Source organism: Salmo trutta, unplaced genomic scaffold, assembly GCF_901001165.1.
Source record: "Salmo trutta unplaced genomic scaffold, fSalTru1.1, whole genome shotgun sequence".
Lineage (NCBI taxonomy): Eukaryota > Metazoa > Chordata > Actinopteri > Salmoniformes > Salmonidae > Salmo > Salmo trutta.
In genome coordinates, this window is record NW_021823282.1 from 22,501 (window position 1) to 49,936 (window position 27,436).

The following is a 27,436-nucleotide window of genomic DNA, read 5'->3' on the forward strand; positions in this document are numbered from 1 at the left end:
CCTGACAGGGAAGTTGCCACGGCGACACAATGTGTTAGAAGAGACACACTAGTAAATAGTAAAACATCCTGGTAGGTTGTAAATGTTTAAATCATGTCAGTCAAAGGCAAACGCTTCCTTCCATTTCCTTAATGCCTTGGCTCAATCTCTAGCTCTTAGTACAAGGCTAAGACTAATCTTTAGTAAGCCTAACCTAACCCAATAATGTAGACATCTATCTAAGTCACTGCTTGAGGTGAGCTTATGGCTCACTGTTGATGTACAGATGGCTAGAATGTAAAAGATTTCGGTTCAAAACGGGAGGTCAAAAAGTTGATGAACAAAGTAGGACGTGAAGCTATCTGGTCAGTTTTCACACTGTCTGAATTCTGTCAATAACCCTTTGACTTCTGTAAATACATTATTCCTACATAATAAAACATTCATTGATTAGAAACTCAACCGCTAAAAAATATTTATTCCAAGTCTCCTCATCCCTGTAAAATAAAATGTCTATACGTTCTATATTCTTTTCCTATTGTCTTTAAAAATCTGCAGAGATGAGAACTAAAAAGAGAAATATGGGAGACAAGTAGACGAGAGAGAGGAGTAGAGAAGAAGGGATAAAGTATAGTACAGGTAGAATAGAGTATAGTAGAGGTTGAATAGAGGACAATAGAAACATACAGTAGAGGTAGAATAGAGGTAAAGTATAGTACAGGTAGAATAGAGTAGAAACATACAGTAGAATAGAGGTAAAGTATAGTACAGGTAGAATAGAGTAGAAACATACAGTAGAATAGAGGTAAAGTATAGTACAGGTAGAATAGAGTACAATAGAAACATACAGTAGAGGTAGAATAGAAACGTACAGTAGAGGTACAGTATAGTATAGGTAGAATAAAGTACAGTAGGCTATAATGATGCACGGTATACCGAAATGTTTTTTTTATGTCGTTTTGGAACTAAACTATTTAATAGATTAAATGATTTAGCTGTAATAAATATGGAATTATAGGTTGAGCAAATTAACCCCAAAGTACCAAATTACATTTTAAAAACAGTTTAACTGCAATTGTAAAATTATTGTCTGCTCTGAGTCTCCCATATGGTTTTGCATAAGGAAAATATAATGTATTGTTCTGAAATGTTATATGGTGCTTTATTTTTTACAATAAATTTAATTTAGAATAGAAGACAGTTTATTTGTTCTACCAGTTATCAATATATTGTTCAATGTTAAAAAATCTATTTAAAAACCCCAGCGGTGACTAAAGCTAAACGGTTTTGTTGTTGCCGTGGTATCGTTTCAGTATTGACTATCGTTTCGGTATTGATTATAGTTTCGTATGGAGTATGATGATACTAAACCTGGTATGGAGGTCATAAACCTGGTATGGAGTATTATGATACTAAACCTGGTATGGAGTATTATGATACTAAACCTGGTATGGAGTATTGTGATACTAAACCTGGTATGGAGGTCATAAACCTGGTATGGAGTATTATGATACTAAACCTGGTATGGAGTATTATGATACTAAACCTGGTATGGAGGTCATAAACCTGCTATGGAGTATTATGATAGTAAACCTGGTATGGAGGTCATAAACCTGGTATGGAGTATTATGATACTAAACCTGGTATGGAGGTCATAAACCTGGTATGGAGTATTATGATAGTAAACCTGGTATGGAGTATTATGATAGTAAACCTGGTATGGAGTATTATGATAGTAAACCTGGTATGGAGTATTATGATAGTAAACCTGGTATGGAGGTCATAAACCTGCTATGGTGACAACACCAGTAGAGTGATGGTAGAGTCAGACCCCATCTAGGGATGATGCTGCAGTAGAGGACAGGGATTAACTGACTAATGTGGGATTACAGATGGCCAGCCACTACAGGAGGAAATGACCCAAAATTATCAGATTATCAACATGGGAAGTGTGTGTGTGTGTGTCTCTCTCTCTCTATTCTGGTGTCTGTTTTTTGAGATACCTATTTTCTACATGTTTTATGTACAGAACATACAGATTCTGTAATAGTGGTGTTATGAAATAATGGTCCCGTGTGGCTCAGTTGGCAGAGCATGGTTGTGGGTTCGATTCCCACGGGGGACCAGTACGGAAAAAAATGTATGAAATGTATGCATTCACTACTGTAAGTCGCTCTGGATAAGAGCGTCTGCTAAATGACTAAAATGTAAAATGTAAATGTAAATGTAAACACGGGGCAGCAGGTAGCCTAGTGGTTAGAGCGTTGGGCCAGAAACAGGAAGGTTGTTGGATCGAATCCCTGAGCTGACAAGGTAAAAATCTGTCGTTCTGCCCCTGAACAAGGCAGTTAACCCACTGTTCCCCGGTAGGCCGTCATTGTAAATAAGAATATCTTCTTAACGGACTTGCCTAGTTAAAGGTTAAGTGTATAATACATAATGAAATAAAGTAGGTATTTTACAGTTCAGATGCAATGACTACATACTTGTCAATATTCATCCCACACAGACACACACGTTTTTTAAACTTACAGACCATTACAACTCTCTGAGTTTTTCCCCAACAGTCTTTGGACAAGCAGAGTGACTACAATACATCCATTTCCACCTGAATGAAAGTGCAATGAGATTCATGAGTCCTGCTGCTAGGAGGGTAAGTCTATGGAGATGGAAAATGTGACTGGAAAAATACAACCACTTCTCTGTTTGTTCTAATGTTGGGAATAATAACCAGCTTATTGTGGCCGCATGACAAAATAGTCTGACAATATCAGCAGGACATGGTCCTCATTTAAATGAAGCCTCTCAAAAATCTGTTGGGAATGAGAGTTAAACTGAGTTTTTCCTTCAAATAGAGAGGGGTCGAGAATGGAGAGAACAGGGAGAGAAAGACAGGAACGGAAAGAAAGAGGGTGAAACAGGGTGAGGAATTAGTGCAAATAGAAACCTGAAATTCACGTGGTACTGGTTATTACTAGAAACACACACCTCATACTATATATCCACTCAGCCAAGTCAAAAGTGGGAGTAGTGTTTAAATAAGTACATGATACAGTGTTCCATCTAGTTTGTTCTAAAAACACTTACAGGTGTTTTATATCGACACGCACAGAATGGAGTGGGATTCCCCTCGGACTCTCCTCAGAGGCTTATAGCAGCTGCTATGAGAGTATAAATATATATATATATATATATAAAAAAGGCAGCGTATGTGTATTGGCGGGTGAATGTATGTGTGTGTGTGTGTGTGTGTGTGTGTGTGTGTGTGTGTGTCCTCTCCCCACACAACCTCCTGACAGTGATAGTAATACCTGCTGACATCCTTTCTTCCCTCGCTCCCTCGCTCCCTCGCTCCCTCCATCCCTAGAGAAGGCCTTGCCGTTTGGGGAGTTGAAATCTGTTGCCCCTTTCTCTGCCATCCTTCCTAACGCATTCTCCCTCCCCTCTTCCACTACCACATGTCTACTGTTTTCACCATCTCTGGGGGCTGGTGTGTGTGTTTTCCTGATCTCTCAGGGGAGGTAGGAAAGTAGCTTGTGATACTACGGAGGCATTTCTAAACGACTGGGGGAGAGATGATACAATATTACTGTAGCAGATTACAACTAATATCATGTTAAAACCATCCAGTAAAATACAGGAGTAGCTATAACATTCATTCATACCTTACGTCTACTACAGTACATAACCATACGTCTCAACAACATGACCACAGTATATAACCATACGTCTCAACAACCTGACTACAGTACAAAACCATATGTCTCAACAACCTGACTACAGTACATAACCGTACATCTCAACTAGAGGTCGACCGATTAATCGGAATGGCCGATTAATTAGGGCCGATTTCAAGTTTTCATAACAATCGGAAATCGGTATTTTTGGACGCCGATTCTTTTTTTTTTAGACCTTTATTTAACTAGGCAACTCAGTTAAGAACACATTCTTATTTTCAATGATGGCCTAGGAACGGTGGGTTAACTGCCTTGTTCAGGGGCAGAACGACAGATTTTTACCTTGTCAGATCGGGGATTCAATCTTGCAACCTTATGGTTAACTAGTCCAACGCTCTAACCACCTGCTTTACATTGCAATCTACAAGGAGCCTGCCTGTTACACGGATGCAGTAAGAAGCCAAGGTAAGTTGCTAGCTAGCATTAAACTTATCTCATAAAAAACAATCAATCATAATCACTTAACTACACGTGGTTGACGATATTACTAGTTTATCTAGCCTGTCCTGCGTTGCATATAATCACTTAGGTACACGTTGCTCCAACCATAAACATCAATGCCTTTCTTAAAATAAATACACAAGTATATATTTTTAAACCTGCATATTTAGTTAATATTGCCTGCTAACATGAATTTCTTTTAACTAGGGAAAATGTGTCACTTCTCTTGCAAACAGAGTCAGGGTATATGCAGCAGTTTGGGCCGCCTGGCTCGTTGCGAACTGTGAAGACCATTTCTTCCTAACAAAGACAGCCTACTTCGCCAAACGGGGATGATTTAACAAAAGCGCATTTGCGGAAAAAGCACAATCGTTGCACGACTGTACCTAACCATAAACATCAATGCCTTTCTTAAAATCAATACACAAGTATATATTTTTAAACCTGCATATTTAGCTAAAAGAAATCCAGGTTAGCAGGCAATATTAACCAGGTGAAATTGTGTCATTTTGCGTTCATTGAACGCAGTCAGGGTATATGCAACAGTTTGGGCCGCCTGGCTCGTTGCGAACTAATTTGCCAGAATTGTACGTAATTATGACATCACACTGAAGGTTGTTCAATGTAACAGGAATATTTAGACTTAGGGATGCCACCCGTTAGATAAAATATGGAACGGTTCCATATTTCACTGACAGCAAAAACGTTTTGTTATGATTTGATAGAGCAGTCTGACTGAGCAGTGGTAGGCAGCAGCAGGCTCGTAAGCGTTCATTCAAACAGCACTATTCTGCGTTTGCCAGCAGCCCTTCGCAATGCATTGCGCTGTTTATGACTTCAAGCCTGTCAACTCCCAAGATTAGGCTGGTGTAACCGATGTGAAATGGCTAGCTAGTTAGCCGGGTGCGCATCAATAGCGTTTCAAACGTCACTCGCTCTGAGACTTGGAGTAGTTGTTCCCCTTGCTCTGCATGGGTAACGCTGCTTCGAGGGTGGCTGTTGTCGATGTGTTCCTGGTTCGAGCCCAGGTAGGAGCGAGGAGAGGGACGGAAGGTATACTGTTACACTGGCAATACTAAAGTACCTATAAGAACATCCAATAGTCAAAGGTATATGAAATACAAATCGTATAGAGAGAAATAGTCCTATAATTCCTATAATAACTACAACCTAAAACTTCTTACCTGGGAATATTGAAGACTCATGTTAAAAGGAACCACCAGCTTTCATATGTTCTCATGTTCTGAGCAAGGAACTTAAACCTTAGCTTTCTTACATGGCAGATATTGCACTTTTACTTTCTTCTCCAACACTTTGTTTTTGCATTATTTAAACCAAATTGAACATGTTTCATTATTTATTTAAGGCTAAATTGATTTTATTGATGTATTATATTAAGTTAAAAGAAGTGTTAATTCAGTATTGTTGTAATTGTCATTACTACAAAAAAAAAAAAAATAATAATAATTTTTTTGGGGTCCTCCAATAAATCGGCATCGGAAAAAAATCATAAATCGGTCGACCTCTAGTCTCAACTACCTGACTACAGTACATAACCATCCAGTAAAATACAGGAGTAGCTATAACATGCACACCTTACGTCTCAACAAGCTCCTGACTACAGTACATAACCATACGGCTCAACAACCTCCTGACTACAGTACATAACCAAACGGCTCAACAAGCTCCTGACTACAGTACATAACCATACGTCTCAACAAGCTCCTGACTACAGTACATAACCATACGTCTCAACAAGCTCCTGACTACAGTACATAACCATACGTCTCAACAAGCTCCTGACTACAGTACATAACCATACGTCTCAACAAGCTCCTGACTACAGTACATAACCATACGTCTCAACAAGCTCCTGACTACAGCACATAACCATACGTCTCAACAAGCTCCTGACTACAGCACATAACCATACGTCTCAACAACCTCCTGACTACAGCACATAACCATACGTCTCAACAACCTGACTACAGTACATAACCATCCAGTAAAATACAGGAGTAGCTATAACATGCACACCTTACGTCTCAACAAGCTCCTGACTACAGTACATAACCATACGTCTCAACCTCCTGACTACAGTACATAACCATACGTCTCAACAAGCTCCTGACTACAGTACATAACCATACGGCTCAACAACCTCCTGACTACAGTACATAACCATACGTCTCAACAAGCTCCTGACTACAGTACATAACCATACATCTCAACAACCTCCTGACTACAGTACATAACCACACGTCTCAACAACCTCCTGACTACAGTACATAACCACACTTCTCAACAACCTCCTGACTACAGTACATAACCATACGTCTCAACAACCTGACTACAGTACATAACCACACGTCTCAACAAGCTCCTGACTACAGTACATAACCATACGTCTCAACCTCCTGACTACAGCACATAACCATACGTCTCAACAAGCTCCTGACTACAGTACATAACCATACGTCTCAACCTCCTGACTGCTGTACATAACCAATATGCAGACCTTAGCATAGAACCTTAGTACAGACACTCACACAAAAACAGAACATCTCAGTACACACCCACCCACCCACACACAGCAAAGTCAGACTATTGACCCCATACTGCATATTGTGTAGATGATTAGATAGTGTTGTGGAGCGGTGCTTTGTGCAAGGAACTTGATTACACCATAAACCAGTATGAAGTGTGCTGCACCCTACCTCTCCCCTGAACTACACTCTACTGTACAGAGTAACACAGTAGTACACCCTACCTCTCCCCTGAACTACACTTTACTGTACAGAGTAACACAGTAGTACACCCTACCTCTCCCCTGAACTACACTCTACTGTACAGAGTAACACAGTAGTACACCCTACCTCTCCCCTGAACTACACTCTACTGTACAGAGTAACACAGTAGTACACCCTACCTCTCCCCTGAACTACACTTTACTGTACAGAGTAACACAGTAGTACACCCTACCTCTCCCCTGAACTACACTCTACTGTACAGAGTAACACAGTAGTACACCCTACCTCTCCCCTGAACTACACTCTACTGTACAGAGTAACACAGTAGTACACCCTACCTCTCTCCTGAACTACACTCTACTGTACAGAGTAACACAGTAGTACACCCTACCTCTCCCCTGAACTACACTCTACTGTACAGAGTAACACAGTAGTACACCTTACCTCTCCTCTGAACTACACTCTACTGTACAGAGTAACACAGTAGTACACCCTACCTCTCTCCTGAACTACACTCTACTGTAAAGAGTAACACAGTAGTACACCCTACCTCTCCTCTGAACTACACTCTACTGTACAGAGTAACGTGGGAGGGGTTTTCAATATTACTTACATGAAACATGAATGAATGTGAAAGCAACATCTGCGTACTCATGAAGTGTGTTACCCATATACACCCGATAGACTGCAATACACCAAGATTACTGTGGAATTCACATGGCATCTTGGAAAAAGGTCAGAATACCAAAACATTTAATAAAACAGGGAAACTTTGCAAGCAAAACGTAGAGAAATACGTGCCTCCTTCGAAATAAATTCTATAGACTCCAACACACCTGCATGACAGTGGACTTATGTTAACCTTCTACATGCTTCTGTAATACATCAATCATACTGACACAGTTTGGGGAGGATTTGTCCAAACAAAGTGTAATCTGGTCTGCGCAAAAAAACATTTACGCATATCAGATAACACTGGCAAAAAATATATATCTGTAGTCATAACAACCATCACCATTGACGATCATGTGAGCTATGCCAATTTGCTCATAAGACAGGAAAATGGCAATTCCAAGCTCAAGAGATATTCCCCAACTTCGATGAACCTGACGACAACGCAAACCCAACAACTGGGGACTAAACCCACTAACAGCTGTCATGTGAAACACAGGATGTGTCAAATACCTTGTAGGTTCCTGTACTGTTCTATAACCTCGGTTCTCTGGTTCTCCCTGTACCTCATCCTCCTCGGTCAATACTCATTCCCCTTTTCTATAGCAGGGAATTCCCTGGCTGCCTCTTGGCAAGGCTTCTGCGATGTGTGTGTGTGTGTGTGTGTGTGTGTGTGTGTGTGTGTGTGTGTGTGTGTGTGTGTGTGTGAGATGAAGCAGAGGGAGTTGAGACAGTGTTAACCATTTAAGTCATTTCTATATCGTTCAGCTGAGACAAACAGAATATATTGAAAACTTCCAACATTCATATTCCATTACATGCAGGACCATTTGAGTTCCAGATTTGATGGTCATAAAAGTGAATAACTCTGTAATATACGCTTCTACAAACCAATGCAATTTTTTAAAGATTGCTTTGTTGATGCATACAAGATGATTCCCACACACTGCTGCTTGTCTGCGTCATCCCGAGCCTCCTTGTCACGTGGCAGCCATTTTGTGCCCAACAGAAGCCGCTTGAGTGTCCATGCCGACAGACCCGCTATCCAAACTTCATCTGTCCCTGGACAACAGCCGTTTCAGGTCACGAAGACATTCACTCTACAGTCAATATTAGATGCACTAACTAAAATCAATAATGATTATTCACAGAGAGAGAAATGGCGAGATATGGAAAGAGGTCTGGGGCCAGTTTGGGTCCATATGTAGTCCAGCGATAATGCAAGGAGTCAGTGATTATATCTAGCGTTTAAATTGGTATGGATGATTCCTAAATACCTTGACCAGAGGTATTCTAGCCGCTGTGTAAATACACTCAGCACCATGACTATCTGAGAGGCTGATACAGACAGAGTGCAAGGCCTCTCTCTCACCCTCTCCACCAAAAATAACTCATTTAAAACAGTGTGTGTGTGTGTGTTTATCCACCTCAATTGCTTGCTGCAGGATTATATTTTCTGTTACAGCAAGCAGTCTCTAGCCGGCTGGCTCCTCGCAATACTGTGGATTACACACACACACACACACACACACACACACACACACACACACCTTGACGGTGCTCCAAATCAATACAAAAATCCACATTTGAATGGACTTGTTAGAATGATTTACAAATTGAGGCCAGGTAGGGTAATGTTTACAGAAAGACAGACAGTCAGTCACAGTACAATACAAGTCTCTAGTCTACACCCTCCCTGCAATAACACATTTTCCTCTGACACTGACATACCTAAATTAACTACTACGTCCCATCTAAATTATACTCTGTCATAGAACTTGGTACCTTTCCCTTAGCACTGTCTGAGACCTGGGGCTGGTCCTCCCAGTTAGGCCTTTCCTCATCACTGTCTGAGACCTGGGGTTGGTCCTCCCAGTTAGGCCTTTCCTCATCACTGTCTGAGACCTGGGGTTGGTCCTCCCAGTTAGGCCTTTCCTCATCACCGTCTGAGACCTGGGGTTGGTCCTCCCAGTTAGGCCTTTCCTCATCACCGTCTGAGACCGGGGTTGGTCCTCCCAGTTAGGCCTTTCCTCATCACCGTCTGAGACCTGGGGTTGGTCCTCCCAGTTAGGCCTTTCCTCATCACCGTCTGAGACCTGGGGTTGGTCCTCCCAGTTAGGCCTTTCCTCATCACCGTCTGAGACCTGGGGTTGGTCCTCCCAGTTAGGCCTTTCCTCATCACCGTCTGAGACCTGGGGTTGGTCCTCCAATTAGGCCTTTCCTCATCACCGTCTGAGACCTGGGGTTGGTCCTCCCAGTTAGGCCTTTCCTCATCACCGTCTGAGACCTGGGGTTGGTCCTCCAGTTAGGGCCTTTCCTCATCACCGTCTGAGACCTGGGGTTGGTCCTCCCAGTTAGGCCTTTCCTCATCACCGTCTGAGACCTGGGGTTGGTCCTCCCAGTTAGGCCTTTCCTCATCACCGTCTGAGACCTGGGGTTGGTCCTCCCAGTTAGGCCTTTCCTCATCACCGTCTGAGACCTGGGGTTGTCCTCCCAGTTAGGCCTTTCCTCATCACCGTCTGAGCCCTGGGGTGGTCCTACCAGTTAGGCCTTTCCTCATCACCGTCTGAGACCTGGGGTTGGTCCTCCCAGTTAGGCCTTTCCTCATCACCAGTCTGAGACCTGGGGTTGGTCCTCCCAGTTAGGGCCCTTTCCCTCATCATCACGTCTGAGACCTGGGTTGGTCCCTCCCAGTTAGGCCTTTCCCTCATCACCGTCTGAGACCTGGGGTTGGTCCTCCCAGTTAGGCCTTTCCTCATCACCGTCTGAGACCTGGGTTGGTCCTCCCAGTTAGGCCTTTTCCTCATTCACCGTCTGAGACCTGGGTTGGTCCTCCCAGTTAGGCCTTTTCCTCATCACCGTCTGAGACCTGGGGTGGTCCTCCCAGTTAGGCCTTTCCTCATCACCGTCTGAGACCTGGGGTTGGTCCTCCCAGTTAGGCCTTTCCTCAATCACCGTCTGAGACCTGGGTTGGTCCTCCCAGTTAGGGCCTTTCCTCATCACCGTCTGAGACCTGGGGGTTGGTCCTCCCGTTAGGCCTTTCCTCATCACCGTCTGAGACCTGGGGTTGGTCCTCCCAGTTAGGCCTTTCCTCATCACCGTCTGAGACCTGGGGTTGGTCCTCCCAGTTAGGCCTTCCTCATCACGTCTGAGACCTGGGGTTGGTCCTCCCAGTTAGGCCTTTCCTCATCACTGTCTGAGACCTGGGGTTGGTCCTCCCAGTTAGGCCTTTCCTCATCACCGTCTGAGACCTGGGGTTGGTCCTCCCAGTTAGGCCTTTCCTCATCACCGTCTGAGACCTGGGGTTGGTCCTCCCAGTTAGGCCTTTCCTCATCACCGTCTGAGACCTGGGGTTGGTCCTCCCAGTTAGGCCTTTCCTCATCACCGTCTGAGACCTGGGGTTGGTCCTCCCAGTTAGGCCTTTCCTCATCACCGTCTGAGACCTGGGGTTGGTCCTCCCAGTTAGGCCTTTCCTCATCACCGTCTGAGACCTGGGGTTGGTCCTCCCAGTTAGGCCTTTCCTCATCACCGTCTGAGACCTGGGGTTGGTCCTCCCAGTTAGGCCTTTCCTCATCACCGTCTGAGACCTGGGGTTGGTCCTCCCAGTTAGGCCTTTCCTCATCACCGTCTGAGACCTGGGGTTGGTCCTCCCAGTTAGGCCTTTCCTCATCACTTCTCAGTAGGAGGAAGTTCACACGCAGGGAGAAAGGTCCTTGCTTGTTGAAAAACAAACCATTTTGTCTGCCATGTGCTACAGTATCTTGCTACTTTACTGGAAAAGGAAAACCTAGAAAATAACCCTTTATGAAATGTCTCTGTTTTAGGAGAGTGTGTCCTGTTTTGAAAGCTTCAAGGAGAGACTTCCTGTGACTGAGTGTTGGTCTTTCCAGTAACGGGTCGTATCTCAGCCCTGCTCTGGTGACAGAAACACACACTTCCCCTGAATACACGCACACACACACACACACACGTGCTCCAAGAAACAAGTTCCCAGACTAGGACACACCCTGACAGAGTCATTGTTCTACTGAAATTAACTTCAGTTCAGCACAACGGGCAGAAACATTGATTCAGCCTGCGACAAATCACTGAAACACATTGTTTTATACAACTAGAGTCAGACTGCCTCCTGGTACACACACAAACACACAACATAAAGCACAATGTTTACTACGTCAGGCAAGACAACACATGAGCATCACCAACACAGAGAGGAGAGGGAGAGAGACAGAGAGATGAAGAAGGGATGGTGTTAGCAGGACAGGGAATAGAGTGGTAATTACCACACTTTAGTCTTGTTGATTATAGTTCACAGCTTCTTCATGTTAATCATTTACCAGGGGACGACTGAGATTAACACTGAGCTAGGCACAGCGGAGAGAGAGAGGAGAGAGACGCACACACGGGAGAGAGAGAGGAGAGAGACGCACACACGGGAGAGAGAGAGGAGAGAGACGCACACACGGGAGAGAGACGCACACACGGGAGAGAGACGCACACACGGGAGAGAGACGCACACACGGGAGAGAGACGCACACACGGGAGAGAGACGCACACAGGGGAGAGAGAGGAGAGAGACGCACACACGGGAGAGAGAGGAGAGAGACGCACACAGGAGAGAGAGGAGAGAGACGCACACACGGGAGAGAGAGGAGAGAGACGCACACAGGAGAGAGAGGAGAGAGACGCACACACGGGAGAGAGAGGAGAGAGACGCACACACGGGAGAGAGAGGAGAGAGACGCACACAGGAGAGAGAGAAACAAGTCTACTGGTGCAATCATAACTCCCCTGATTAGGCCCAATTACACAGACACTGTCAGCTTTCCATTCAGTCTCTACAGTACAGTACATGAACCCAGGTACATGATGAATATTACAGACACTGTCAGCTTTCCATTCAGTCTCTACAGTACATGAACCCAGGTACATGATGAATATTACACAGAGGAGCTGTAAAAGAATAAAAGGCTTTTTTAATAAACAAACAAATAGTAATCTGTACTGCAGAGAGAGAGAGCTGGACTGCTATTCCTTACATATACAGTAAGTGTCCAAACTTGTTCAGGGAAAATAATCCTGCAACAACAGGAAATGTGAATTACAATTAAATGGACATCTTCATAGGGGTTGATACATGTTTCGTAAGGGAAGGCAAAATCAAGTCTGAAATGTCAAACCACAAATACACTAGTAGTTTGAAATGTCAGCTGTCGCCCCTCTCTGGAGGACAGAGGGGTGTGTAAAGGAGGAGGACAGAGGGGTGTGTAAAGGAGGAGGACAGAGGGGTGTGTAAAGGAGGAGGACAGAGGGGTGTGTAAAGGAGGAGGACAGAGGGGTGTGTAAAGGAGGAGGACAGAGGGGTGTGTAAAGGAGAAGGACAGAGGGGTGGGTAAAGGAGGAGGACTGAAGGGTGTTAGCGTGTGTAAAGGAGGAGAGGGTGAGCGAACCGAGAACAGGGGATAAAGGAGCAGACCAACCAAACAGAGACAGAGATATGGAGTATGAAAACCAGAATGGCAGAACGAGTAGAGGCCAGGCCTATGTACAGACATGCATGGTACCTATGTGGTAAACTAGTTTGGAGCCACAGATTCTTCAAGGTAAACCAAACCCCATGAGTGGAGTCCAAATCCACAGCAGAGAACTGGCCCCAGCCTGCTACACACTGGGAGGAACGCTGCATACTGTAGCTACACACTCACCACTAAATTACATTTGGTTTATAACTGTTGTTTTATATCACCTTTATTTAAACCAGGAAGTAGCACACATATAAAGAATGTGGAGCCCTGGTCAAGCAGACAGCTCATGTAGAAAACAATCATTCAGGATATAAAACCACAACAAAACCGATAAAAACAAATGTACATTTCTACCTCTCCTGCTGTAAATCTTTCATTTAGACTAGAGCCAGATACACTTCAATAACTTTAAATCACTTTTTTAATAACGTTCAATTACTAAGCAATTACTCTTATTGCATATAAGTGTGTGTAATGTTTCAAATGATACATGTTTATAATTGCTAATAAATGTCAAAATACTAATTTATTAATAAGACATACTATGTATATTAGTTTATTAATACATATTCATGAATGTTTTATAAAGTGCTAGCGAAGAGTCTGCTAGCTAATTGTGCAGCAGTAATAAATTACAGCAGCCAGGATATAGTCTTTGTTCCAGCCATTTTAACTAGATGGCTGACTTTATAAACCCCTGTTCACACATCACTGCTTCTACTTCATTAAAAGTATAAATCCTGATTTCGATGGGAAAAGGTGACAAGCCAGGGCCCTAAATCATCTCTATTAACAGCAGCCTGCTGTGTGTTGTGACTGTAGGAGCCTGGTGTTAAGGTCAGATGTCAGCTGTCGCCCCTCTCAGTCCTCCACTAGACCCTCACTACAGTAGGATGACGCCACTAGACACTGATATCGGGTCAGTTTTGCTGTTCAGCCTTAATAAGGATCGGGTTTGGGGAGGGTGAGCTGAACCTAGATATGTGGTTAAGAGAGCACTGTGGTGTGGTATATTGCAGAGACGGAGGTAGAGGGAGGCAGTGGTCGCTTGGCCAGGTTTATGGGCCTTGGGACGCCCTATAGCTTCTCTACAGCAGCTCAGGGAAATGGCTGAACCTAAACTAATCACACAGCCAATATCCTCCTCTGGACAGAGGGAGAGGAGAGGGCAGGGGAGAGGAGAGGGCAGGGGAGAGAAGGAGAGGGCAGGGGAGAGAAGGAGAGGGCAGGGGAGAGAAGGAGGAGGGAGCGGGCAGGGGAGAGAAGGAGGAGGGAGCGGGCAGGGGAGAGAAGGAGGAGGGAGCGGAGAGGGCAGGGGAGAGAAGGAGGAGGGAGCGGGCAGGGGAGAGAAGGAGGAGGGAGCGGGCAGGGGAGAGAAGGAGGAGGGAGCGGGCAGGGGAGAGAAGGAGGAGGGGAGCGGGCAGGGGAGAGAAGGAGGGGAGAGAGGAGAGAGGCAGGGGAGAGAAGGAGGAGGGAGCGGAGAGGGCAGGGGAGAGAAGGAGGAGGGAGCAGAGAGGGCAGGGGAGAGAAGGAGGAGGGAGCAGAGAGGGCAGGGGAGAGAAGGGGGGAGAGAGGAGAGGGCAGGGGAGAGAAGGAGGAGGGAGCGGAGAGGGCAGGGGAGAGAAGGAGGAGGGAGCAGAGAGGGCAGGGGAGAGAAGGAGGAGGGAGCAGAGAGGGCAGGGGAGAGAAGGAGGAGGGAGCGGAGAGGGCAGGGGAGAGAAGGAGGGGAGAGAGGAGAGGGCAGGGGAGAGAAGGAGGAGGGAGCGGAGAGGGCAGGGGAGAGAAGGAGGAGGGAGCGGAGAGGGCAGGGGAGAGAAGGAGGAGGGAGCGGAGAGGGCAGGGGAGAGAAGGAGGAGGGAGCGGAGAGGGCAGGGGAGAGAGAAGGAGGAGGGAGCGGAGAGGGCAGGGGAGAGAGAGAAGGAGGAGGGAGCGGAGAGGAGGGAGAGGAGGGAGAGAAGGAGGAGGGAGCGGAGAGAAGGAGGAGGGAGCGGAGAGGGCAGGGGAGAGAAGGAGGGGAGAGAGGGCAGGGGAGAGAAGGAGGGGAGAGAGGGCAGGGGAGAGAAGAAGGAGGGGAGAGGGCAGGGGAGAGAAGGAGAGGAGGGAGAGGGCAGGGGAGAGAAGGAGGAGGGAGAGGGCAGGGGAGAGAAGAGAGGAGAGGGAGAGGGCAGGGGAGAGAAGGAGGAGGGAGAGGGCAGGGGAGAGAAGGAGGAGGGAGAGGGCAGGGGAGAGAAGGAGGAGGGAGAGGGCAGGGGAGAGAAGGAGGGGAGAGAGGAGAGGGCAGGGGAGAGAAGGAGGAGGGAAAGGAAAGGGCAGGGGAGAGAAGGAGGAGGGAGAGGAGAGGGCAGGGGAGAGAAGGAAGAGGGAGAGGAGAGGGCAGGGGAGAGAAGGAGGAGGGAGAAGAGAGGGCAGGGGAGAGAAGGAGGAGGGAGAAGAGAGGGCAGGGGAGAGAAGGAGGAGGGAGAAGAGAGGGCAGGGGAGAGAAGGAGGGGAGAGAGGAGAGGGCAGGGGAGAGAAGAGAGAGAGGGAGAGGAGAGGGCAGGAGAGAGAAGGAGGAGGGAGGTGCAGGAGACTGGGCATGAGAGCAACAACACACACACACACACACACACACAGGCCCCTGGGGACCCTGTCCTGGGTGCAGTATCACAGACACACTGATGGGTTTCTGATTGGGTGGTGGTGCAGCAGAAAGTGTTTTCCTTGCCACAGAGTGTGACCCTTCTAGCTTCCCCTGAGAGAGAGAGCGAGAGAGAGAAAGAGGTGCAGCGGTGTTTCCCAGCAATTTTAGGTGGTTCACAATTCCAGGGCCCCGTTCCAAATAGTTATAAAACTCTTCCTTCATTCCTTGAGGAATTTATATTTAATTGGTGAAAACAGTAGGATGGCAACCATACATTCAGTCATCCAATCACATACATGCAGGTCAGATTTCCTCAGGGAAGGCAGGAAGTATGCATTTTATAACATTTGGAACTGTCATCTACGTTAAAATATTTGGGTTCAGTTAAAGGGATACTTTGGGATTTTGGCAATGAGGCCTAGGTTTGGGCGCTATCCAGATTTTCACAACGCCATTGCATCCTTCTCTCATCCAGGAATTTACGCTTTTACCGGCTAAGTACATGAAAAAGCCCATTGGGCATCTATTACCAGAATACTGACAAAATTAGCACAAGTAATAGCTCATTTCCATGGAAGCTGTTAGCTAAATATATGCAAAAGACAGGCAATCCAGCTCATAAGGATATACATATATTGGTAGGCGCTACCAAATATCATTTTTGGTGAGTTTGGACATTTACAAGTGAATGATGTCCCGTCTCCTCCTTAAAACCTGTTGGGGGTAGGGGGCAGTATTAACACGGCCGGATAAAAAACGTACCCGATTTAATCTGGTTACTACTCCTGCCCAGTAACTAGAATATGCATATAATTATTGGCTTTGGATAGAAAACACCCTAAAGTTTCTAAAACTGTTTGAATGGTGTCTGAGTGTAACGGAACTCATATGGCAGGCAAAAACCTGAGAAGATTCTGAACAGGAAGTGGCCTGTCTGACAAGTTCTTGTTCATCTTGGCTCTTTTTATTGAAGACTGAGGATCTTTGCTGTAACGTGACACTTCCTACGGCTCCCATAGGCTCTCAGAACCCGGGAAAAAGCTGAATGATATCGAGGCAGCCCCAGGCTGAAACACATTAGCGCGTTTGGATAGTGGCCGATCAGAGGGCCGTCAGACTAAGGCTCGTGCACGAGGGGATCCCATGCTTTTACTTTTTCTCTCGTTGAATGTAAACAGGCTTTGCCGGTCGGAATATTATCGCTTTTTTACGAGAAAAATTGCATAAAAATTGATTTTAAACAGCGGTTGACATGCTTCGAAGTACGGTAATGGAATATTTAGAATTTTTTTGTCACGAAATGCGCCGTGCTCGTAACCCTTATTTACCCTTTCGGATAGTGTCTTGAACGCACGAACAAAACGCCGCTATTTGGATATAACAATGGATTATTTGGGACCAAACCAACATTTGTTATTGAAGTAGAAGTCCTGGGAGTGCATTCTGACAAAGACAGCAAAGGTAATAACATTTTTCTTATAGTAAATCTGACTTTGGTGAATGCTAAACTTGCTGGGTGTCTAAATAGCTAGCCCTGTGATGCCGGGCTATCTACTTAGAATATTGCAAAATGTGCTTTCACCGAAAAGCTATTTTAAAATCGGACATATCGAGTGCATAGAGGAGTTCTGTATCTATAATTCTTAAAATAATCGTTATGTTTTTTTGTGAACGTTTATCGTGAGTAATTTAGTAAATTCACCGGAAGTGTTCGGTGGGAATGCTAGTCACATGCTAGTCACCTGCTAATGTAAAAAGCTGGTTTTTGATATAAATATGAACTTGATTGAACAGACATGCATGTATTGTATAACATAATGTCCTAGGAGTGTCATCTGATGAAGATCATCAAAGGTTAGTGCTGCATTTAGCTGTGGTTTGGGTTTATGTGACATTATATGCTAGCTTGAAAAATGGGTGTCTGATTATTTCTGGCTGGGTACTCTGCTGACATAATCTAATGTTTTGCTTTCGTTGTAAAGCCTTTTTGAAATCGGACAGTGTGGTTAGATTAACGAGAGTCTTGTCTTTAAAATGCTGTAAAATAGTCATATGTTTGAGAAATTGAAGTAATAGCATTTCGAAGGTATTTGAATAACGCGCCACGGGATTCAACTGGCTGTTGAGTAGGTGGGACGCAAGCGAATTAACCTCTCTGGGCAAGCGTCCCACCTAGCCCAGAGAGGTTAATTCAGCCACTTACCTAGATAACTAGCAAGTTAAACTTAGGGGTAGCGTTTTTCTGCGTTTTTCACAACAAGATAAAACGCATAAAATAATATCTTGCAGCATTTTATGAACGCAGATCTGAAATGATTCTTATTTCTGCTCAGCATCAGTTGCACTCTTCCACTCGGATGAGACTTCACAAACAGGCCTTCTATCAGCAGACAGAAATCACACTTAGCTGCTTTTCTCCGCTAGCCTACTTTCCGGTAAAATGCAAGATTAACTTTAAGCAAAACATTAGCAAATGTTGCTGGCTACATTCTTTCTATGATAAACACTAGAAATGTGATGGCCATGAATCGTTTTTGAAAAAAATACTTAACTTTGTCATTGTAAGCTAATTTACCGAATAGCGTTGCACTCCTGCCAAATGTGTTGCACCAATACATTTTTTGCGAAGGAAAACAATAGTTGCACGCCCCTGATCACTATTTTGAAGCAGAAAAACACTTGATTTTCAATATAAAACAACGGCTGTCAATAGACAGATGGACTCACCAGCTCCCGCTTTCTCCTGTTGTGCTATTTACAAACAAACACCTGACTGGCTCAACTGTTCTGGGGAACTACGGTAAGCTTTATAATGGAAAATAATGAAGAACGGTGAAATGAAGAAAGCCATTTGCTTTATCTCCTAACATATTGCACATGTTGACTGCAGGTATTTACTTCAATTAGCTACAAATATTAAAATGCATTTGGAAATAGTTTTTCAATACCCCAGTATACACGGTGTACCGCCCAAGCCTAATGAGGCCCTTTATCTACTTCCCCAGAGTCAGATGAACTCCTGGATACCATGTTTATATCTCCACCTGCACTTTGAATGAAGTTGATAACTAGCGCAATTGCTAACTGGCGTTCATTTCAGCGTTGGCTCGTGAAACTACCTCCAGCCTCCTTAATACTGGATGCAGATACATTATACCTTGTAAAAATTCTGAAGTATCCCTTTCAGGCCAATCAGATCAGTGATTGATGAACACAGGAGTAGGGGCCCCAGTATGTTGCTGGGGCCTCTACCTACCTGGCTGGCAGGACAGTCGGTTAGTAAGCTATGGGAAACCCTGAGGTGGTTCAGCTTCCACAGCTCTAGTCTTCAATTAGCTGTTTGGTAACACCTGGATCTGCAGGTGAACCTCTGTCTGGCTAATGACCCCAATCAACTCATTACACGCGCGCACACACGCACGCACACACGCACACTATACAAAACCACACAGCAAGCTCCCATTACCAACTAAACACTTACACATGGCAGGGGTTTGGAGTCAAACACGCCTGTCAGCAGAATAGTTCAGTATCTAGGGCCGTGTTTGAATGCTTCCTACATATAAATCACTACCACAACATGGCTAGACAAGTGAAAGCAAGGGTTTCCACTACAGAACGAACACTAATACAGTCATGTCAGAACAGTGATGATTACCTCAATGAAGGAAGGAAGGAAGGAAGAATACGTCTGTAAAGTATTCATTCAAACTAGGTCTATTGCTTTGCCTCTTTAAAAAGAAAAAGCGCTGCCCACTAGGAGCTCAGATGCAATCATTTATTACCAATGTTTGAACAGCCAAGCTGTCCTCACCAGGGTGTGATGAAGACTAGCGTGGGTTATGCATTAGTAAAGGCCTGGGTAATGTGGGTGGGTTGCAGAAGCTGTCAACACAACTTTACTCATGCCTGTTGACCTGCATGGGCAGCCATCACCCTTTAGAAGGTTAGTTCTTGCATAACCGTGCAGGTGAGCATGTCAATACAGGTAAAAGCAGGGTTTGATGTTTGACATGAATGTAGGAAGGAGAATTCCTGAGTCCTGTTATAGTTAGACCTATCACACAGCTCAGTTAGGGACCACTGGGTTGGAGGTTCAACGCTGCCCAATCTCAATGTGCTACAAGTTCACTCAAAGTGGACTAATATGCATGAATACTATGGCGTTGTCCTGTCTGTGCAGTAGGCTAATGCAAAAGGACGTGGGCTACTCATGCAGAAACGTAAGATAATGGGAAAGTGAAGTTCATGGACTTGTTCCAAATGAGCAATGCATAAACTCTACAAAATGAACAATCCCTAAACTATTCCCCCCAGCTTCAGAGCAGCGGGGAGGGTTTCCATGCTTGTTCTATAAACACTTAGCTCACCTAGAGTTGGTGGAGTTCCAGTAGACGACGTGTCTCTTGGCCGACGCTGTGCACGCGATGTTGAGCAGGAAAACGGTAGTTCTCCAAACCGTGACAGCTCCCAGACTCCAACCGCACGCCATCACGGTTAGCGGGCGAGGCAGGCGACCCACGGAAAGACAGCACGAGGGGACCGGGGTGGGAGTGGTTGGTTGAAAGAATTCGGTGACAGGTAGACTAGTGGTCCCGGTTAACGCAGAGTAGAATCACCTTTATTGACGCAATACTCCCGTTCAAACTAATTCACCAGAATACCTTCCTTTCGGGGGACATCCTATGTGGAAACCGTTGCTGCATGGTGAATAGTCAAACGATAGAGAGACCCCTCGAAAGTTGAACACAAGAAAGTCAGATAGTTTGGTAAAGTTGCTGACTGATACTGAAAAGGATAGCCTCCTTTTTGCTGGTGCAGCACAACTTATTTCCTTATGTAAAAACACTTTTAAAAGTACCGAGTATATGCCTAAAGTTAACTTGCAAGTTGTTGATAACCACCTGCTGAACTATGCTAGGTTAAAATCGCAGCGTTTTCCGAATTCGAGTTGAAATCAGTTGATAGGTGTCAGTGGGTGCTGTCTGGAGCGGTGCGCTGTGATTTGGGTTGGGAGGAGCACGGGGCCAGAGGGCCACGGGCGAGGGAGGGACCCAGGAAACTTTAAACCAATCAGTGCAGCGCATGGGCGGTGTCAACATTCCATAGTTTTCTAGAGGTGTGAGCTGCACCGACTTGTGTGAGCTGAGGGTGTGGTGCATCAAATAGCCTTTCTTCCTCTCCTCGTCTTCCCTTAGGAGTATGGACAGCAGAAGGCAAAGAAAGTGCAAAATTATGCGGAAGTTTATTAAAATATAGGTGGTACAAAATTATGGTTGCCAAAATATTTAGAAAAAAAGACTGATAAAACAAAGAACAATATGAAAGAAAACGAATAGACCTATGCCATCTAGGCATTCCTGCCAAAAGACTTACAGTACTTAAGTTGGCATAGGTGGGGGTCTACCCCAGGCCCCCATGTCCTGTCTGGAGCAGGAAGTCATGAGCTCTGCTGGTTGGCTACTGCTTAGCAACCTAGCGGTGCCAAAAACACTGTGCCCCTATCCACAAAGTAACTCAGAGTAGAAGTGCTGATCTAGGATCTGTCCATATAACTAAAAGTTCAAACTGATCTTAGATCAGCACTCCTACTCTGAAATGCTTTATGGATATGGGCCCAGGTCTTCCCCAGAAAGACTATGTAAATTATGATCGCCAGAACGGGCCAAAAATGTTTTCAGATGGCCGTTTTGGCCTTTAAAAATAGTTTATTATGATCATGTTCAATCCCCACGTTGAATTATTTTATAGTACGCTACAAATGGAGATATTTAATTAAATAGTGACCCATTCTGACTACTAAATTAGTCACACAGAACCATGTGCCGACACAGACCAATCCACGCTCTTTTCACATGCACCTAAGGGGGTGTGGTGTGCTATCCAGATGAGAGGGCGGAGTCAACGAGCCTGTCAAGAGGAGATGGAGGGGCTGACCAATGTCTGAGGGGCTGAGAGAGGATGACAGAGGATGGCCGTGGAGATGGAGGGGCTGACCAATGTCTGAGGGGCTGAGAGAGGATGACAGAGGATGGCCGTGGAGATGGAGGGGCTGAGAGAGGATGACAGAGGATGGCCATGGAGATGGAGGGGCTGAGAGAGGATGACAGAGGATGGCCATGGAGATGGAGGGGCTGACCAATGTCTGAGGGGCTGAGAGAGGATGACAGAGGATGCCGTGGAGATGGAGGGGCTGAGAGAGGATGACAGAGGATGGCCATGGAGATGGAGGGGCTGAGAGAGGATGACAGAGGATGGCCATGGAGATGGAGGGGCTGACCAATGTCTGAGGGGCTGAGAGAGGATGACAGAGGATGGCCATGGAGATGGAGGGGCTGAGAGAGGATGACAGAGGATGGCCTTGGAGATGGAGGGGCTGAGAGAGGATGACAGAGGATGGCCATGGAGATGGAGGGGCTGAGAGAGGATGACAGAGGACGGCCAAGGAGATGGAGGATTGGCTCACACTATGTTTGAAATAATTGTATAGATTTTAAATTCCAAACTCCGTTGTATGTCTGAGGATATTCTTTTTGACAAAATGATGCTGTTGCAAAAATGATAAAGATAGTCTACAAACATATACAAATATAGAATCGAGATGAAATCATTTTATCATTTATATTTCATAATTTACATATTGTCCCCTTTTTAGATTTTACAGAGAGTCACCATGCCAGCATGTTCTGTTTTTAACTGTACTAATCGTCACCCCAAAGACTCTAATCTTCATTTTTTTCCCGGTAAGTCAGTCGTAATTCTGATTATTATAGTAAATATTTGCTGTCCGTTTTGTTTTTCAATGTTGAACTGGCTAAGTTCTAGGTAACTCTGAACCTAGCCAAATGCATGCTAGCAGATACCCATAGGCTTCCAGTCAAGAAGGAGGAATGAGGAAGAGATGAAGAGAACCATCCAGAACAGAGCTTAGTGGAGGTGCAGGACCTCTGCTCCACTAGCAGCTGAAAGCATTACGTCTAGTAAGTCAAGAAATGAATACACATTATATATATATTGTGTGTGTGTGTGTGTGTGTGTGTGTGTGTGTGTGTGTGTGTGTGTGTGTGTGTGTGTGTGTGTCAATCTCCTTTTGATGGCATTCTTGTGCATCTGATGTTATGATTGGATTTCAATAAAAGCTGGTTGCTTTTATGAAAGCAATGTGAAATGCAATTCCAGACGTGAAATATTAGGTTTACTACAGTGGATGGATAAATTCCATCACAAGTTAGATATCATGCATGGCTACATTGACTGTGACCTCACCTTTAGACTGTAATGCAGTCTGTAATGCAGTCTGTAATACAGGCTTACAGTATATTAGTCTATCAAGCAGCCAGATAGACAGCACAGCCGGATGCAAGATAAGTAATCTATCACACACACACATACACACACACACACACACACACACACACACACACACACACACACACACACACACACACACACATACACAGTAATCACAGTCAAAGATAGGCTATGCTTCGAAAAGCAGTTTCCAGAAAAATCACACTTTCTTCCTGTCTCATCTCTCTTCTCTCCAGGCCATAGTTACTGTTTATAACCTTCTTCCTCATTTATGTTGAGGTTTGTGTAGTGGATGTGTGTGTGTGTTGTGGGTATTAATTCTCCTGTTGTCAGTGGGCCCCAGGGGATGGTGTAGTAACACTAATCACCTTCTACCTCCGTGGGCGAGAGCCACCGGTGGTCCTCTATAATTATCTGTGTGTGTGTGTTTGTGTGTATGTGTGTGTCTTTGTGTGTGTGTGTGTGTGTGTGTGTGTGTGAGAGAGAGAGTGTGAGAGAGAGAGAGAGAGTGTGTGTGGTACTATCTTCTCCTAGTGTGTTTGCTCCATCCCTCATGCAGACAGTTACATGGCTAGCGTCGTGTTATTAGGAGGGTCCTGTCTCTCTTCCTGTGTGTGTGTGTGTGTGTGTGTGTGTGTGTGTGTGTGTGTGTGTGTGTGTGTGTGTGTGTGAGTGTGTGTGAGTGTGTGCGCGCACGTGTGTGTGTGACGCCAGGTCTCATTAGCTCACTTCCTGATCATGAATTTCCCATGATGCCTCTGTGGTTCGGTGTTGCTAATTTGTTCACTGTGTGTTGTAGCGCACCCCCAGCAATGTTAAATCAAATCAAATTGTCACATGCGCCAAAAACAACAGGTGTAGACCTTACTGTGAAATGGTTACTTACAAGCCCTTAACCAACAATGCAGTTTTAAGCAAATACCTATAAAAAAAGTAAGAGATAAGAATTACAAATAATTCAAGAGCAGCAGTAAATAACAATAGCGAGACTATATACAGGGGTACCGGTACAGAGTCAATGTGGAGGCTATATACAGGGGTACCGGTACAGAGTCAATGTGGAGGCTATATACAGGGGGTACCGGTAAAGAGTCAATGTGGAGACTATATACAGGGGGTACCGGTACAGAGTCAATGTGGAGACTATATACAGGGGGGTACCGGTAACAGAGTCAATGTGGAGACTATTACAGGGGGGTACCGGTACAGAGTCAATGGGAGACTATATACAAGGGGGTACCGGTACAGAGTCATGGTGGAGGCTATTACAGGGGGTACCGGTCAGAGTCAATGGTAGACTATATACAGGGGGTACCGGTACAGAGTCAATGTGGAGACTATATACAGGGGGTACCGGTAAAGAGTCAATGTGGAGACTATATACAGGGGGTACCGGTACAGAGTCAATGTGGAGACTATATACAGGGGTACCGGTACAGAGTCAATGTGGAGACTATATACAGGGGGTACCGGTACAGAGTCAATGTGGAGACTATATACAGGGGGTACCGGTAAAGAGTCAATGTGGAGACTATATACAGGGGGTACCGGGACAGAGTCAATGTGGAGACTATATACAGGGGGTACCGGTACAGAGTCAATGTGGAGACTATATACAGGGGGTACCGGTAAAGAGTCAATGTGGAGACTATATACAGGGGGTACCGGTACAGAGTCAATGTGTGTGTGTGTGTGTGTGTGTGTGTGTGTGTGTGTGTGTGTGTGTGTGTGTGTGTGTGTGTGTGTGTGTGTGTGAGAGTGTGTGCGCGCACTTGTGTGTGTGACGCCAGGTCTCATTAGCTCACTTCCTGATCATGAATTTCCCATGATGCCTCTGTGGTTCGGTGTTGCTAATTTGTTCACTGTGTGTTGTAGCGCACCCCCAGCAATGTTAAATCAAATCAAATTGTCACATGCGCCAAAAACAACAGGTGTAGACCTTACTGTGAAATGGTTACTTACAAGCCCTTAACCAACAATGCAGTTTTAAGCAAATACCTATAAAAAAAGTAAGAGATAAGAATTACAAATAATTCAAGAGCAGCAGTAAATAACAATAGCGAGACTATATGCAGGGTGTACCGGTACAGAGTCAATGTGGAGACTATATACAGGGGGTACCGGTACAGAGTCAATGTGGAGACTATATACAGGGTGTACCGGTACAGAGTCAATGTGGAGACTATATACAGGGGGGTACCGGTACAGAGTCAATGTGGAGACTATATACAGGGGGAACCGGTACAGAGTCAATGTGGAGACTATATACAGGGTGTACCGGTAAAGAGTCAATGTGGAGACTATATACAGGGGGTACTCGTACAGAGTCAATGTGGAGACTATATACAGGGGGGTACCGGTAAAGAGTCAATGTGGAGACTATATACAGGGGGTACCGGTACAGAGTCAATGTGGAGACTATATACAGGGGGTACCGGTACAGAGTCAATGTGGAGACTATATACAGGGGGTACCGGTACAGAGTCAATGTGGAGACTATATACAGGGGGGTACCGGTAAAGAGTCAATGTGGAGACTATATACAGGGGGTACCGGTACAGAGTCAATGTGTGTGTGTGTGTGTGTGTGTGTGTGTGTGTGTGTGTGTGTGTGTGTGTGTGTGTGTGTGTGTGTGTGTGTGTGTGTGTGTGAGTGTGTGCGCGCACTTGTGTGTGTGACGCCAGGTCTCATTAGCTCACTTCCTGATCATGAATTTCCCATGATGCCTCTGTGGTTCGGTGTTGCTAATTTGTTCACTGTGTGTTGTAGCGCACCCCCAGCAATGTTAAATCAAATCAAATTGTCACATGCGCCAAAAACAACAGGTGTAGACCTTACTGTGAAATGGTTACTTACAAGCCCTTAACCAACAATGCAGTTTTAAGCAAATACCTATAAAAAAAGTAAGAGATAAGAATTACAAATAATTCAAGAGCAGCAGTAAATAACAATAGCGAGACTATATGCAGGGTGTACCGGTACAGAGTCAATGTGGAGACTATATACAGGGGGTACCGGTACAGAGTCAATGTGGAGACTATATACAGGGTGTACCGGTACAGAGTCAATGTGGAGACTATATACAGGGGGGTACCGGTACAGAGTCAATGTGGAGACTATATACAGGGGGAACCGGTACAGAGTCAATGTGGAGACTATATACAGGGTGTACCTGTAAAGAGTCAATGTGGAGACTATATACAGGGGGTACTCGTACAGAGTCAATGTGGAGACTATATACAGGGGGTACCGGTAAAGAGTCAATGTGGAGACTATATACAGGGGGTACCGGTACAGAGTCAATGTGGAGACTATATACAGGGGTACCGGTACAGAGTCAATGTGGAGACTATATACAGGGGTACCGGTACAGAGTCAATGTGGAGACTATATACAGGGGGTACCGGTAAAGAGTCAATGTGGAGACTATATACAGGGGGTACCGGTACAGAGTCAATGTGTGTGTGTGTGTGTGTGTGTGTGTGTGTGTGTGTGTGTGTGTGTGAGTGAGTGAGTGCGCGCACTTGTGTGTGTGACGCCAGGTCTCATTAGCTCACTTCCTGATCATGAATTTCCCATGATGCCTCTGTGGTTCAGTGTTGCTAATTTGTTCACTGTGTGTTGTAGCGCACCCCCAGCAATGTTAAATCAAATCAAATTGTCACATGCGCCAAAAACAACAGGTGTAGACCTTACTGTGAAATGGTTACTTACAAGCCCTTAACCAACAATGCAGTTTTAAGCAAATACCTATAAAAAAGTAAGAGATAAGAATTACAAATAATTCAAGAGCAGCAGTAAATAACAATAGCGAGACTATATGCAGGGTGTACCGGTACAGAGTCAATGTGGAGACTATATACAGGGGGTACCGGTACAGAGTCAATGTGGAGACTATATACAGGGGGAACCGGTACAGAGTCAATGTGGAGACTATATACAGGGTGTACCGGTAAAGAGTCAATGTGGAGACTATATACAGGGGGTACTCGTACAGAGTCAATGTGGAGACTATATACAGGGGGTACCGGTACAGAGTCAATGTGGAGACTATATACAGGGGGTACCGGTACAGAGTCAATGTGGAGACTATTACAGGGTTTGTACCGGTAAAGAGTCAATGTGGGACTATATACAGGGGGTACTCGTACAGAGTCAATGTGGAGATATTACGGGGGTACGGTACAGAGTCAATGTGGAGACTATATACAGGGGGTACTGGTACAGAGTCAATGTGGAGATATATACAGGGGGTCCTGGTACAGAGTCAATGTGGAGTATATACAGGGGGTACCGGTAAAGAGTCAATGTGGAGACTAATACAGGGGGTACCGGTACAGAGTCAATGTGGAGAATATACAGGGGTACGGTACAGAGTCAATGTGGAGACTATATACAGGG

At 45.2% G+C, this 27,436-nt stretch overlaps 1 protein-coding gene across 1 annotated transcript in view; it reads right to left on the minus strand.

The window, feature by feature from the left end:
* The window catches only part of efna4 (ephrin A4), a 41,878-nt gene extending 21,032 nt beyond the window's left edge, over positions 1-20,846 (minus strand). Inside the window, exon 1 of the mRNA XM_029748538.1 lies at positions 20,095-20,846. Coding sequence (XP_029604398.1) covers positions 20,095-20,216 — 122 coding nt within the window. The 5' untranslated portion in view covers positions 20,217-20,846. The remainder of the gene's footprint in view (positions 1-20,094) is intronic.
* Between the last annotated feature and the right edge of the window lie 6,590 nt (positions 20,847-27,436).